The sequence below is a fragment of the Marmota marmota genome, unplaced genomic scaffold (assembly GCF_001458135.2).
Source record: "Marmota marmota marmota unplaced genomic scaffold, marMar, whole genome shotgun sequence".
Lineage (NCBI taxonomy): Eukaryota > Metazoa > Chordata > Mammalia > Rodentia > Sciuridae > Marmota > Marmota marmota.
Window position 1 is genome coordinate 875,667 of NW_026000223.1, and position 17,251 is coordinate 892,917.

The 17,251-nt window shown below is 33.7% G+C and overlaps 1 protein-coding gene across 1 annotated transcript in view; it reads right to left on the minus strand.

The window, feature by feature from the left end:
* Positions 1–17,251, minus strand: part of Tex15 (testis expressed 15, meiosis and synapsis associated) — an 89,452-nt gene that overhangs the window by 38,063 nt on the left and 34,138 nt on the right. Inside the window, exons 4-5 of the mRNA XM_015501229.2 lie at positions 9,805–9,970; positions 2,244–2,481 (exon numbers count right to left, since the gene is read on the minus strand). Coding sequence (XP_015356715.2) covers positions 2,244–2,481; positions 9,805–9,970 — 404 coding nt within the window. The remainder of the gene's footprint in view (positions 1–2,243; positions 2,482–9,804; positions 9,971–17,251) is intronic.

Genomic DNA, 17,251 nt, shown 5'->3' on the forward strand with positions numbered 1-17,251 from the left:
GAGGAGGAAGAAAGAAGAAAGAAGAAGAAGGAAGAAGGAGAAGAAGGAACAAGGAAGAAAGAAGAAAAGAAGAAGAAATAATATAGAAAATAGCAAACAGCAAAATGACAGAAATTCTTTCTATTTTCAGTAGAAATATATTAAACTCTCCAACTGACAGAAAGAGAAGGAAGGCTGGGGATGTGGCTCACTTGTAGAGTACTTTCCCAGGCTGTATGAGGCCCTGGGTTAAATGGATCCCTATTACTGGGGGTGTGGGGTGGGGGAAGAGACTGGCAGAATTAATAAAAAACAAGATTCACTATATGCTGCCTATAAGAGATTTACTTTAAATTGAAAGACACAAATAAGTTGAAGATGAAAGGATGGAAAGGGATATTCCATATAAATAATAACAAAAAAAGAGAAGGATGGCTATACTATCAGACAAAATAGACTTCAAATAAAAAAGAGGTCTAGGCACAGGGATGCATGCCCATAGTTTCAAAGACTCAGAAGGCCCAGGCAAGAGGCTCCCAAACTTAAGGCCAACTTCTGCAACTCAGCGAAACCCTGTTGCAAAATTAAAAATTAAAAAAAGTGGGGGCTGGGGATATAGCTCAGAGTTAGAGAACCCCTGGAATCTGTCCCCAGTACCGAAAAAAATAATTGTAAAAATTTAAAAAGAGGGACTGAGGATGAGTTCAGTAATAGAATATTTGCCTAGCATGCAAAAGACCATAGATCTAATCTCCAGTAATGGGTGAAAAAAGGAGAGAAGGAAAGAAAAGAAACGAGAGCAAAGGAAGACATTTTTTTTTTTTTCATTTTTGCAGTACTAAGGATCAATCCCAAGGCCTTGCAGCACATGTTAGGCAAGCTCTCTACCACTAAGCTACATCCCCACCCATGAACATTAAATAGTTCAAAACTGCAAGAAAATATTCCAATTATAAGCATTTACATATCTAGTAATAAATCATCAAAATATCTGAAGCAAAAATTGACAGAACTGATAGAAGAAATAATTCTATAATAACAACTGGAGATGTCAATGTCCCAGTCTCAATAATGGCTAGAACCACCTAACAGAAGATTAGAAAGGAAAAAGAACTTGAACAAAAAATAAACCAACCAAATCTAACAGGCATATACAGAATACTATTCTCTAGTAACAACGGCATATACACACGATGTTTTTCCAGATCTACCAACTGAGTGTTAATAAATTATAAAGACAGATTATATGTAAATATATTCTCTGACCAAAATGATTTGACATTAAGAGATGTTAACAACAATAACAACAACAACAACAGCGGTACAGCGCTCGCCTAGCGCGTTCGAGACCCTGGGTTCAATCCTCAGCACCACATAAAAATAAATAAATTTACGGGGTAAAAATGGGAGTTCATAACCCACTTGAATCAAAGTGTGAAATATGGTATATCAAGAACTATGTAATGTTTTGAACAACCAACAATAAAAAATTAAAAAAATAAATAAATAAATAAAAATGAATGAAAAGAAGACCAGTAGAATAGATGAAGGAGAATAAGGGGAGAGAGGAGGGAAGGGAATAGGTGGGCACCAGGGACTGAAATGGAATAAATTTGCATGTATGATTATGTCAAAAAAAAATAAATAAAAAATGAAGTGAAAATGTACTTGAAAAAATAAATAAATAAATAAATAAATAAAAAACAAAGGTATTGTGTCCAACTACAAAAAAACAAAACAAAACAAAAAAACCCACTATTTTCACACACACAGACAGAGATAATTTGGATAGTCCTTTATAACCCATGCCCGGTTTTCCCTAAAATTAATATTTTAGATAACTATTGAAGAAATTTATAATGGTATAATATTACTATCTAAAATGACTATAAAAGTTAAATAACTTTAGTTTACACTAAAATTATTATACTACAGTGTTTCAAAAGAAGACACTTAAACCACTGTGGTATTACTTATGGTATGAATAAAAAGAGACAAATAGAAGGGATAATCAATCTAGAAAAAGAAATACACTGGGACGACAAAGATGATGGTTTCCTTTGCCTCCTTGGAGTTTTACTTTGTGCTCCACAATCAAGTAAAGAATCAGAAATAGAAGTAAATACCAAATGATCATGATGACAAAAAGAATTATTATGATATATAATTCAATGAAAAATACTAAGAATTTATACTAAAAAGAAAGTGTGTTTAGGGCAATTTAAAGCAAACTATCCATTGTTTAATATTTTTATGTTACTTACCTTAAAAATTATAATGTTCTCTACCATAATGTTTCGACTATGAGCATAATTCAAGGCAACATCAACATGTCTAAATATATAAATTCCAAGGTGAGGATTTCCTAATATCTTCAATGTAGATGCTTTGGTACTTATCCCATTCTGATATATCTCTAAAACATCACTCTGAGGAAGTGCTAAAAAGCAGAAATGTTCTTCAAGCTCTCTGCCATGTTTTCTTCTCTCACGCATCTCTGACCTAAATCAAAACAAATAATGGTTATTGTTAAATGGGAAAATAAATATTTCATCTTGCCACAGTTAGAAAGCAAGAAAAGTGTTGATAATATTCAGAGGTGTCACTACTGTATAATAAGAAGTTACAATGAAAATCATCTAAAGATAGAATTCAAGCCAGGCACAATAGTGCATGCCTGTAATCACAGTGGCTCTGCAGGCTGAGGCGGGAGGATCACAAATTCAAAGCAGGCCTCAGCAAAAGGGAGGCACTAAGCAACGGGGCAAGACCCTGTCTTAAAAAAAAAAAAAAAAAAAAAAAAAATCCAAAATAGGGCTGAGGATCTGGGGATGTGGCTCAGAAGTCGAGTGAGCACCCTTGAGTTCAATCCCTGGTACCACCCCCCACCAAAAGATCAAATTCAAATTACATGTTTAGAAAAATAAAACAAAACAAAAAAACCAAAATTACATGTTTAGGATTTATGGGGACCACATTTTATATAGGCTGTTAATAAGAATGAACATTTTTTGAATACTGCTGATATACCCATTAAAAGTTTTAAGCTTTATGTGCATTCATCAATCTGTTTTCAACTACCCAAGAAGTTATTACTACTGTTATTTTTATACATTGGTTTTTTTAAATGAGAAAAATAAGGTTCAAAAACTTAGAAGTTGCCAAAGTAGCAAGGTGACGGGTGACAGGGTTGGAATTACACAGGCATGTTTCATTTTATTATGCCTTGGTAGACACAAGGGTGTGTGTACTTTCTCTTTTTAACAAATTAAAGGTCTGTGGCAATCCTGTGTCAAGCAAGTATATCAATGTCATTTTTCAAAAAGGCATGTGCTTACATTGCATCTATGTCACATTTTGGTAGCTCTCTCAATATTGAAAACCTTTTATTATATCTGTTACAGTGATATGTGATTAGTGATCTAGAATGTTAATATTATAAAAATGTTTTGGGTGTCATGAACTACACCCATATGAGATGGTGAACTTAACTGATAAATGTGTTCTGCCAACTGACTGTTCCTTAGTCTCTCTCTCCTAGAGCCTATTTCCTGTGACACAACAATATTGAATTAAATCATCAAATACCCTACAGTAGACTCTAAGTGTTCAAGTGAAAAAAAAAAGAGTTGGAACACCTTTTATTTTAAATAAAAAACTTGAAATGATTAGGTATATTGAAAGCTGAGATGGGCTAAAAGCTGTGCCTCTTGTGCCAAATAGGCAAGTTCTAATCATAAAGGAAAAGGTCTTAAAGAAGAAAGTCAAGAATTCTAATCCTGTGAACACATGAATAAGCAAATAATATTACTGCTAATATGAAGTTTCAGTAGTTTGGATAGATCAACAGCTACCACATTCTTGTAAGCTAACACCTAAGTCAGAGATGAAACAGCCTTACATTGGAAGAAGATGCTGTCTAGGTCTCTGACACATAACAGAGATAAAACAACAGGGTAATTCTTGTTACAAGTGAATGAAGCTGTTCAAGCTGAAGCCAATGCTCATTTAGCATTGTGAAAATCCTAGAACCTTTAAGAATTATAGTAAACTTATTCTGCCTGTGCTATGTAAATGGATCAACAAAGTCTGAGCACAGCCCATCTGCTTACAACATCATTTACTGGATATTTTAAGGCCATGTTGAGATTTAATGTTCATGAAAAAAGTTTTTTCAAATATTACTGCTGACAATGCATCGGTCACCAAAGAGCTGATGGAGATGTACAATGAAATTCATGTTGTTTTCATATGTGTTCTGCAGCTTGTGGAGTAATTTTGACTTTCAAGTCTTATTATTTAATAAATAATTTTGTAATGCTATAGATGCCACAGATAGTGATTTTGCCTGATGGATTTGGACAAACTAAATTGAAAATCCAGAAAGGATTTACCCTTCTAGAAACCATTAAGAACATTTGTGATTCATGGGAAGAGGTCATACCATTATTAACAGGAGTTTGGAAGAAACTGCTTTCAACCCTCATAGATGACTTTGAGGGGTTCAAGAATTTAATGGAGGAGGTAACTGCAGATGTGGTGGGAGCAGCAAGAGAACTGAAGCACAGCAGCAGTAGAGCCACGGAACTGCTGCAATCTCATGATAAAACTCTAATGAATGAGGAATTGCATCTTGTAAGAAAAGAAAGTGGTTTGAAATAGAATCTACTCCTAGTGAAGACTCATGGAAGGCTTAGATAATTGTTTAAAAAAATTTCCTCCAGTGCTGAGGATTGAACCAGGGCTTTAAGCATACTAGGTCTAATGCTCTTATGCTGAACTATACCCCTGGCCCTGATTGCTAACATTTTTCAGCCATAAAATACTTTTACATTACATGATAGTATCATACACTTAAAAGACTACAGAACCATGTAGACATAACATTTTTATGTACTGAGAAACCAAATATTTGTTCTAGTCTGTAAATGAACCTGCAACATCCCTGAGATATGCATGCACATAATAATTCTTTCAGGTTCCAGAACTCAAGTTCTTGCTAATTGTGTTATGGAGGAAAGAATGTGCATTTAATAAATGAAATATCTTTCTGTTATTTTACCATATGTATCTTTATACCTACACAAACAGACACACATAGTTGACCATCAGGGGCATTCTCCATTCTTCAGGGATCTAGATTACAACTGGGAGAAACAAGCTAATGTTTGATTTTTGACTGCTAGCTTATTAGTAATAAAATTATGAATCATTTTCAGAAAAGATTATAATCTAAAGTCCAGATACTTTTGATTTACTACTATAACAAGACCCACTTTAAGCATGTAAAATATAAAACCCTCCCCTCAAACTGGCAGATTGGAGTGTTCTATAAGACCTGCTCAGGAACAGTAGCAAGAGCATCTGCCATTCCAGGTGGTACAACATGACAGAAATGTGACTCCAAGTGATTATCTGCAACAGAGACACTACAGAACACAGCAAAGGCATGCAACAAAGAAAAGTTGTTCTTGAAAACTACATGCCTTTAAAATGTATGTAGATTCTCACAGAATTTGTATGAAGTGTAATATGTACAAAAGCATATTAAAATTTTCAAGAACCACCAACTGTTAATGGTAGACATGACAAAATGTGGTCATATGACATGGTAACATGGCTGACTAGATCATAACCACTTTAAATTTTTAAAAATTTATTCTTTTTAGTTATATATGACATTAGAATGTATTTTGACATACATATATGAAGTGTAATTTCTCATTTTTATGATTGTATTTGATGTAAAATTATACTGGTTGTGTATTCATATATGAACATAGTAAAGTTATATCTATTAATTCTACTGTCTTTCCCATTCCCATACCCCCCCCATTCCCCACTTCTCCTGGCGTCCCCCCAATCTGGTAAACCTTCACTACTGCCTCTCGCCCCCATCATGAGTCAGTATCAGAATATTTGGCCTTTGGTTTTTTAGGATTGGCTTATTTAAAAGTTAGCATGATAGTCTCCAGTTCCATCCATTCACTGGCAAATGTCATAATTTCATTCTATATACCACATTTTTTCTTTATCCATTCATCTGTTGAAGGGCATCTAGGTTGCAGAACCACATACCTAATTCTTAGTTCCCAGAGATGTTACCCTTCACTTACAACTCCACATGTCAGCATTTCCTGCTATCACTAGATTATGTTAACCACTAAGATCTCTATGCTGACCCTTAAGGGTAAATTCTCACAGAGGAATTATAAAACCTTTTTTTTTTTTTTATTACTGGGGATTAAACTCAAGGGCACTCGACCACTGAGCCACATCCCCAGCCCTATTTTGTATTTTATTTAGAGACAGGGTCTCACTGAGTGCTTAGCTCCTCACTGTTGCTGAGGCTGGGTTTGAACTGGCAATCCTCCTGCCTCAGCTTCCCAAGCCACTGGGATTACAGGCATGCATAACCATGCCCAGCCCTTCTACTTTTAAAAATTTTTTAATTTTTCAATTGTTTTTTCTTGGTATTTGGAAAAATATGAACTTTCTGAGCACTGCCTAGAGGGAATTCTTATGTGCAAAAGCTAATAATGCCACAAATGATGGGGGAAAGGGAGGGAAGAGAGAGTGTATTGTTGTAAGGTTCTTAAACAATACATGAATATAACATTATTTGAAAATACACTGTGATAAAGACAAGGTAAACCCTAGAGCAAGGTTTTTCAACAGTGGCACCAGTGATTATTTCAAAAAGTGAACAGAAGGAAAGAAGAATGGTAGCAAGATACAGGTATACCGGAGAAAAAAACAGAGAACAAGATAATTTGTTAGAGAAATAACAGAGAGAAAGTAATAAAAGAAACAACAACAAAATAATCTTTCTTGGGTCTAAGAAAGATCATTTTTTGTGCAATTTCTCCAAAGACTACAGCCTCATGAAACACAGTCTATGGCCCACGAAAGAAATGTCAACCTCCCAACTGGAATAGCAGGGTCCTTACTGCTCTTTTCCCCCTGAATTAAATCCATACTTTATAATCTATTATGAGCAAGTAGCCTTCTGCAGGTATTAAAGTCAGTTCTGGTTGGGATGCCATTGACTTCAAGTACAGAAATCCATTCAAACTGCATTAGAAATAAGTTAACTTTCTCATAACATGAAGTTCAGAAATCAGGCTGCCCTTATAGGATTAAATGATTTTGTGACTCCAGAAGTGTATATGTTATCAGAGATCCAGGTCTTTCCCATCTCTGCTCTGCTGTCCTTAGCTTTGGGATCATCCTAACACTAGCCTCTATTATTCCAAGAATGCTGCTATCAGTGGAACAAATGGAAAAATTTGTTCATATCAAATTGGTTTCTATTTTCCCAGAGACTCCAAGACAGTCTTTTCTCAGTATGGTATTGGTTCAAGCTGGTTTAGTTCGTATACCCTTGGAACCAATAATTGATAAAGTTGATGATATTAACTATGAATGGCTCAAACTATGCATATAGGATAAAATGTAAACTCAGACATTTAAATAAAAATTCAATGAGGCAGAGTATTGATGTTTAAAATTATATTTTTCACATTAATAAAATATTTAAAAGTTATCTTAAAACAAAAAACAACCTGATTCAAACAGGTTAATGGACTTAAGGAGAGCTAAATTCATTTCTCTCTCATCTAGTAAGGCTAACTCAAGTTTCTTAACTATTCAAAACAAAACTTCTCTCAATGACATATATATTTGTGTGTATATATATATATATTTATTTATATATATATTTACTTTTACATTTTATTTAGATAAAGGGTCTCACTGAGTTGCCTTAGGGCCAAGCTAAATTGCTAAAGCTTGCTTGTACTCACAATTCTGCCTCAGCCTCCCGAGTTACTGGGATTACAGGTATGTGCCACCATGTCTGGCTCTTCCAAGGATCTTAGGGGAACAATTAATTCCTCACATATAAATATTATATTAAATATAACATTATATTATTTTTTTTAAGTTTTATTTTTTGGTACCTGGGATTGAACCCAGAAGGGCTTAACCACTGAGTCAAATCCCCAGCCCTTTTTATTTATTTGTTTTTAATAAGATATAGTCTATTTTAAAAATCTTTTTACCTTTTTTTTTTTTTTAAACTACCTTTTCATTTTTTATTTTGAGACAGGGTCTGGCTAAGTTGCTTGGGGCCTTGCTAAATTGCTGAAGCTAGCTTTGAACTTGTGATCCTCCTGCCTCAGCCTTTGGAGCTGCTGGAATTATAGGCATGTGCAACATCATATTATCTTAAATTTATCTGTATATCTTCACTAGTAGAATGGGAACATTTTAGACTTGAAGAGAAAACTGAAGTTATCAAATATAATGTCTGATTCAGTAAATACTCAAATACACAAGTTTAAATGAATGTTTTGCTGATTTTAAAATTTAAGAATTAGCAGAAAAAATGTTGATAAGAAGTGGAGACTACTATGTTCTTGAAGTTACTTGCTTTTCTTGAGATTTCAGACTTACATACTGATTTCCTCCTCTAAGATGAGAAATGAAAAGAAAAGCCAGAGGTAGTCAATATAATTAATAGTTTTTCTTTTCATCTCTCCATTCTGTTTGTTAGTCTCTGCTGCTAATTATTTTGGATATTTTGGATATTTTACCTTTTATTTTTTATATGCCTTAAGGTTATTCATAAAAATGTAACTTAACATTTAAGCACACATTGTTTTGTACTATGACAATACTCCCACAACATAGTAGGACACAAACCAATATATTGTGGTAAATTCTATAAAGTACTATGTATGGGAAACAAAGGAGTTTCCCATATCATCAGGTAGTTGTTCTAAATTTTCTGTAACACTAATTACGAAAAAGTCACTGATTGAAAGGACAACATTGTAAATACCTAATCAATTCAAAGACTGTCCTGAAATTCAGAATACTAACATTGTAAATACCTAATCAAAGAAGAGTGCCAAAAACTCTTTGATCAAACTGCTACTTCAATATGAAAGTGGTAGGATATATATCGTCCTTTCCACCAAAACGCAAAGCTGTAGTTTTTAGGGGGGAGAATAGATATCACAACTAACTCTTGTCATACCCACAAATTCCAAATCTCCAAATTCATACGAAGTGGGGCAGAACTAATTATAAAACAAAAAGAGAAAACAGAACATAAAAAAAACAACTCAAGGTCTATTAAGCTATAGTTTAAAAGTACTAAATAGTAAAATAGACAAATTCAGAAACACAACATTCATACCATACCTATAATATAAAATATTTAATGTGAGAATTTTGCATATGCTCATATTATTTTGTATTAAAAAAATAATGTAATGTGCTTTCCCAAAAAGCTGAAGAGGCATTTTAAAAATTGTCAGAAACAGCAGCAACAATCCAGAAAGAACAGTTTTAGTGGGAGGATGGTAATAGTCAAATAATCCTTTTTTCTTAATTAAAGCATCAACTCAGTCTCTTTAAGAGTTGAGTCAAAGAAAAAAGTTACTTTATGATTAGTCATTCTTTTACATTAGCCAGGATATATGGGGATCTACAAAACAGCTGCTTAATAAATATGCTGATGCATGCTTCTAAAAAATTCATAAAGATTAAAAAACTAGAAGAAGGTGTCTGAAAATCTGATTCCATTAGTGCATAAAACTTGCTAGCCAAATCTCACATTTAACTTTTTAATATTACAAAATCTAAGCAAAGGTATCAAAATAATATTCTGTACTTAATTCCTTAGTAATGCTTATCAATAATTCCTGTACTTATTTTCTAGTAATTTTTATTATATCTCAAGTGGTAGAAATAAATTATCATAAAACTTCAGAGTAAAAACAAAATTTCAAACTTGTTTAGGTCATAGTAACTTACCTCTTTGCAGTAAAATTTTTTTCCAGATCTTCATTGTGAATCAGTTTTGTATCACCAAACTGCCATGAGGACTGCAGATCACAGCTTACATCAAGCCTGCACTGGTTAAGAGTGTCATGTATGAAACTATACTCCCTAGTATTGGTACAACAAGGTGACAAGTAAACTACAGATAAAGAAAAAGAAAGGGGAAGAGTTGTTATTTGTGTTTAAAATGACGATGAAATCTGTATATCTGTTGTAAGACAAATATTCAAGTACTTGGAAATTCATTAACAACAGTTTAAGTTCCACCACAGTAAATTGGACCTCCTACATGAGGTAAATCAATACACAAACCTTGCTTTTTCTTCACATGCCTATGGTATTTCTTCAAAGTTGACTACACATTCGAAGACTGTCCTGAAATTCAGAATACTAATTTTCTTTTTTTCTAATATTTTTTTAGTTGTCAATGGACTTTTATTTATTTATATATGGTGCTGAGGATCAAATCCAGTGCCTCACACATGTTAGGCAAGCACTCAGCTACTGAGCCACAACCCCAGCCCAGATTACTAATTTTCAGTTTAAACCTGGCAGCTAGTGTTAACACATGCATGTTTCTTGTTATTCCCAAGCAAAGTTAAGGCAACCTACATACTAGAAAACTATCTGCTTATTTTGATTTGCACAAGTATCCGAACATTGCTGCAAGTTGCTGGCTGATACTGTGGCATGAATAAGAAGAAACACACTTTTTCAGGAGACAATGAGCAAGGCACATGAATAAAAGGATAAAAACCTTTAAAAAGTGTACTCAAAAGGAAAGCAAGGAGAAAATATGGTTGTTTCTTGTTATTTGTGATAGTTAAGTTTCACAATGTCACCATAAATGCTCAATTACTGAATACTGCACTATTACTCTTGGGGAAAAGGCTTAGGTTTCTGTGAGTATAGTAAAAATTTTTCAATTTTTTTCAGTGCTGGGAATCAAACCCAGTGCCTCCTGCATGCTAAGCAATTGTTCTTTCATGAGCTTCATCCCAGTCCTTAAATATTTGACAATTCAAATGCCATTAGCATTACATAGCTATGTTGTCAACATCCCTGTAAAACAAATAAGTCTATCAGCATTGAAAATTTGCTCTTCCATATAATTACCCCTTTTTTCCTATATAACATTCAGCAGGTGTTTTAAAAATTCCTCTTCAAACCTCCTGATCTGAAGAACAGACATGGCTACAAGTTTAACATCTTTCATGTCACATCACTTTTGGGAATACATCAGATAGCCAGCACTAGCCCAGAGGGTAATAATATACCTTCCTGATACTGGATAATGTGACTTTAAGTTCCATCAGCTTTTAGGCTCACAACAATGCTACCCACTGTGCTTATAAGCTGTCATGAGTCTATGAAAGTTAGCTACTTTTCCATAGCTTCACCAGGCAATACAGATGTTATTGCTTTAGCACTTTTTGGTGAGGACTGATGTATGGACATAAAAATTTCTCCCTTTTTCTATATGTGCTACATTATTGATTCGTTGACAATGAACTTGAGCTTGAATGAATATTATCTTAAAAATGTGTTTTCTATGCAAGGCACATCATAACCTTCCTGAGCTTAAAAACACTAAGCCTCATTTCAGCATTACATCTGGGGACCAGTTTAAACAACAAAATCACCAATAACAACAAGAAAAAAGTAAAACTAAAACTGCAAAAGGGACCCTTAATGCTGTCTGAGAAAGAAACAAGATGGCAGAGCATTACCCTTATCTGACCTTACCTGAGAACATGTGCACTGGGCAACTCAAATTTTGGGCTGCTATCCACACATCCGTGGAAGCATTGTTTATCAATTTTGGCTTGCAAATAAAAAAGCACAGGCACTGTGCTGGAGTTGTGGCTGAGTGGTAGAACACTTGCCTAGCACATGTGAGGCACTGGGTTCAATCCTTAGAACCACATAAAAATAAATAAAATAAAGCCAACAAGAGTCTACCTTAAAAAAAAAAGAAAAAGAAAAAAAGAAAGCACTACTGAGTACTGATTATGAATTTTACCAAGTAGAAAAATTAAAAATACAGAATATTCAAATAGTAAGGACTCACTCTACAGAAGAAAAGCAATTTATATGTATAAAAACTTAATGATACCATACCTAACATTAATCTAATCAATGGAATAAGTTAAAACAATGGAAAAACTAGTATCAATATTATAAGTAGCTGATTTTCAAAATCAACTTATCTCATTATTGACTCAAATAGAACTAATTTTCATTTTAATATTTGTAACAATTATTACAAATTTTGATAATTTTATAACATATGCTTTTGTGGATGGGTAAGTTTTTAACTATTTAAAAATGATAATTGATTCACAGGAAGTTGCAAAAACAGTAGAAATACGCCCTGTATCCCCTAACCCACTTTCCTCACATTTTATTTGACTATAAATACATTTTAATTGACTTTGGTACAATCCACATACCTTCTTAAGATTTTACCAGTTTCATATGCACATATGCATATGTGTATAGTTATATGCAACCACTACAAGATGCAGAATTGTTCCATTACCACAAAGATTTCCGTTGGGTAATTCCTTTGTATATGTAACAATATATAAAGTATAATATAAATTATGCAATAGATGAATCATATTCACCATATATGCATTACATGTAAAGTACATATAACATCTATAATGTGTATATATAATCAAACTAGAAATACCTTTCCCCATTTCTCTTGCCTGTCCCTGTGTCCTTGGAAATTAATAATCTGTCCATTTCCATACTTTTATCATTTCAAGATTGGTTTCTAAATGAAATTTTGTAGTATGCAGTGTAGAAAATTTGTTTTTTCCCACTCAATGCCCTGAGGATCCAGCCAAGTTGTTGTATCAGATCATTTTTTTTAATTGTTGAATAGTATTTTACAGTACGAATGTGCCATATTTTAACCATTCACTCACTGGAAATTTGGATGGTTGTCAATTTTTGGTGTTTACAAATAAAGTTGCTACCACCATTCCTGCCCAGGTATTTGTGTGTACCTAAGGTTTCATTTCCCAAGGATAAATGTTCATATTGCTGGTTCGTATCATAGATGCTTCTAGAGAAACACCAAAATTTACAGAGTGCCTGTGCTATCTTAATATCCCCACTGGCAATATACCAGTGATTTGGTTCCTCCACATCCTCACCAGCACTCAACATCATTATCCTTGTTTTAGTTGTATAGTTATATTGGTGGTTTTCATATGCATTTTCTTAATGGCTAGGAGGTTGAACACCTTTGTATTTGCCTATTTGCCATCAGTATATTCCCTCTGTTCAAAGTCTGTCCATGTCTTTTTCTTGTTTTCTAATTGGTTTCCTTTTTTGTTGACTTTTTCTTTCTTTTTGGGGGATGGTGAAGGGTAGGGGCACTACTAAATCACAGAAGCAACAAAGGACTCTGGTCAAAATCTTGCAGGACTTAAATCCTAGCCCTACTAGTAGCTGCATTTTTTTGGTTTATGGTTAATGACCTCTTTTTCCTGAGCTCAAGTTCTTCAGCTGTTATAGATAGGTTATTACAGGTTTTATTGACTTTCAAAGTGCTTTATATGCTCTAGCTATAAGTCATTTATCAGAATCATGATTTAGAAATGTCTCCCACCATTCTTAGTTTGCTAAGAAGGTCTTTCATAGAGCAAAAATTTCCAATTTTGATAAAGTCAACTTATTGACTTTTTAAAATGGATTATGCTTTTGGTATCTAAGAACTCTTCCATCTAGGCCAAGATTCTGAAAATGTTCTCCCATGTTTTAAGTTTTACATTTTAAACTCAGGAATCATTTCAAATTATTTATGTAAGGTTAGGGTAAATTTAATTTTTTTTTTAGCCTATGGATGTGCACTTGCTCTAGCAACATCTGATTTACCTTTCCTCAACTGAAAATTAGTTTTATTTGAGTCAATGATGAGATAAGTTGATTATGAAAATCAGCTACTTATAATATTGATAACTAGTTTTTCCATTGTTTTAACTTATTCCATTGATTAGTGTATGATATCATTAAGTTTATATACATAGAAATTGTTTTTCTTCTGTATAGTCAGTCCTTACTATTTGAATATTCTGATTTTTTAATTTTTCTACTTGGTAAAATTCATAATCAGTACTCAGTAGTGCTTTCTTTTTTTCTTTTTCTTTTTTTTTTAAGGTAGACTCTTGTTGGCTTTATTTTATTTATTTTTATGTGGTTCTAAGGATTGAACCCAGTGCCTCACATGTGCTAGGCAAGTGTTCTACCACTCAGCCACAACTCCAGCACAGTGCCTGTGCTTTTTTATTTGCAAGCCAAAATTGATAAACAATGCTTCCACGGATGTGTGGATAGCAGCCCAAAATTTGAGTTGCCCAGTGCACATGTTCTCAGGTAAGGTCAGATAAGGGTAATGCTCTGCCATCTTGTTTCTTTCTCAGACAGCATTAAGGGTCCCTTTTGCAGTTTTAGTTTTACTTTTTTCTTGTTGTTATTGGTGATTTTGTTGTTTAAACTGGTCCCCAGATGTAATGCTGAAATGAGGCTTAGTGTTCTTAAGCTCAGGAAGGTTATGATGTGCCTTGCATAGAAAATACATTTTTTAAGATAATGGTTACATTTGAAAAGGAGGAGGATTTCAGTTCAGTGATCTAAGTGTCCTTGAAAAAACAATATATGAGTAAGATAAGCCTCAGACTAGCCAATGAAAGGAAAATCAATGAAACAACAACAAAAATCAATAAATATTGAAAATAAGCAGAAAGAAAATCAGTTTGGTATGTTTGTGTGGGTCTATGTCCGGAATCTATTCCACTGCTCTATATGTCAGTCTCTGCCAATATCACATTCTAATTACTGTAGTTATATAGTAAGACTTCATTTAATAGAATAATCCCACATTTCTATTACAAAACTGTTTCAGCTATTCTAGTTTGCCTTCCTTTGTAAATGTCAGAGTCAGCTTGTATACTTATAAAACATCTTGTAAGGCTTTTACTAGGAAAAGTAATAAAGCTACTTTTAAATTTGTGGTGAACTGACATCTTCATTATGCTGTCTTTTAATTCCTGAGATACTACCTCTCTCAATTTATTCAAATTTTGTTTGTTAAATCAGAGTTTTATAGTTTTAAGCATAAAATTCTTATGTCTTGTTAAATTTATATGGTTTCACTTTTTGAGCTATTGTAGATGGCACTATTTTAAATTTTGATTTGTGTGTTCTTTGCTAGTACACAGAAATACAATGAAATATTTCTATTTTGGTCTTGTATCCAGTGACCTTGCTGAATTAATTGTTCTAGGTCTCTCTCATCACCTCCTCTCTCTGCCCCACCCCACTTTTCCTTGTTTTGCAGATCACTTGGGATTGTCTAGGCAGACCATAAACTTAAATAGTGTCAGCTGTTTTTAAGAGAGAGAGAGAGAGAGAGAGAGAGAATTTTTTAATATTTATTTTTTAGTTTTCGGTGGACACAACATCTTTTTATGTGGTGCTGAGGATCGAACCCGGGCCGCACGCATGCCAGGCAAGCGCACTACCGCTTAAGCCACATCCCCAGCCCCTTAAATAGTGTCAGTTTTCTTTCTTTTTTTTTTTTTTAATGTGTGTGCCTGTTAATTTCTTTCCTTGACTTTCTGTACTGCGTGAAACTTCCAGTATTATGTTGAACAAAAGTGTTCATGAAACAAAGTCTAGGCACAGTGGTATGTGCATGTAGTCCCAGCTACATGGGAGGCTAAGGCAGGAGGACTGTTTAAGTCCAAGGAATTCAAGACAGCAAAACCCTGTCTCAAAAAGAAGAAAAAAGTTGGAGAATAAAACACTTATTGTTTTAGCTTTGGTGTGTAATTCATCTTATAATATTGCTGAATTTGGTTTACCTATATGTTGTTAGAGTATCTGCATCAAAATTATGCTATATATTGGTCTGTAATTTTTCTTTTTTAATATTTATCTGATTTTTGGAACTAGTATAATACTGACACTCATAAAATTATTATCTCTACTTATATTTTCTGGAAGAATTTGTATTTTTTTCATTATTAAACTACTCCACTGAAGCCATCTGGACTTGGAGATCTATCTTCCAATAGTGTGTTAAATTTTTTTAATGGTTTCCATAAATGGTTACGAGGCTACTTAAATTATCTTTTTAGTACTGAGTTTCAGTAGTACTTTTCAACAAACTAGTCCATTTCATCTAAGTTGTTAAATTTACATGTGGAGATTTATTCATAGTATTCACTAAAAATCCTTTCAATGCCTGTGGGTTGGTAGTGATAACACATTTTTTTTTTTTTTTGTACCAACGATTGAATCTAGGGATGCTTAAACACTGAGCCACAACCCCAACCCTTTTTCATTTTTTATTTTGAGACAGGGTCTCACTAAATGCTTCAGGCCTTGCTAAATTACTGAGGCTATCCTCGAACTCCTGCCTTAATCTCCCAAACTTCTGGGAGTGCTGGGATTATAGGTGTGTGCCACCATGGCACACATTTTGTTCTTGATAGTGGCAATTTGTAGTTTATCTTTTTCCTTTGTGGGGCTTGTTAGAGGCTTGTCAATACTTACTGATTTTTGTTGTTGTTTCATTGATTTTCCTTTCATTGGCTAGTCTGAGGCTTACCTTACTCATATTTTGTTTTTTCAAGGACACTTATATCACTGAACTGAAGTCCTCCTTTTCTTTTCAAATGTAACCATTTATCATTATACATGTCTTTGTTAATGGCTATGTTCCTCAAATTTTGATATGGTGCATTTTCATTCAATGCATTTATTTTCCTTGAAACCCAATGAATATTTAGAAATATGTTTACTTTCCAAGTGGCAGGGAAATTACCCCCCTTTTTTTTTCATGGTGCTAGGAATTGAACCAGGGCCTCACAGATCTGCCACTAAGCTCCACCCTAGCCCTCTTTTTCTGTTATTAATTTCTACTTTGCATGTACCCAGAAAATACACTCTTTATTTTAATTATTTTAAACATGTTGATATATATCTCATGGCTCAATATATATTGTGTACCTTGATGAGATGGGTGTGTGGAAGGTAACTCTATTTTACTTTTTGTCTTATACACTGATCTACTGATGTCAGTTATATACTGATCTATTGGTTGACAATATTAAATTTTTCTATATCCTTGCTGATTTTGTCTAGTAGGTCTATCAATTGCTGAGAAAAAAGACATAGTCTCCAACATCAGTTCTGGTCTGTATCCTGGCAATTCTATCAGTTTGCTTCACGTACAATGAAGCTTTGTTGTCTCATAAACACACTTGTAAAATTCTTCCAGAATACACACCATTCTCCCAGTTTCCTCCAATGGCAATCTCACTTTATAACAGTCTTAAAATACTTCCTTTCTCTCTCTCTCTCTCTCTCTCTCTCTCTCTCTCTCTCTCTCTATATA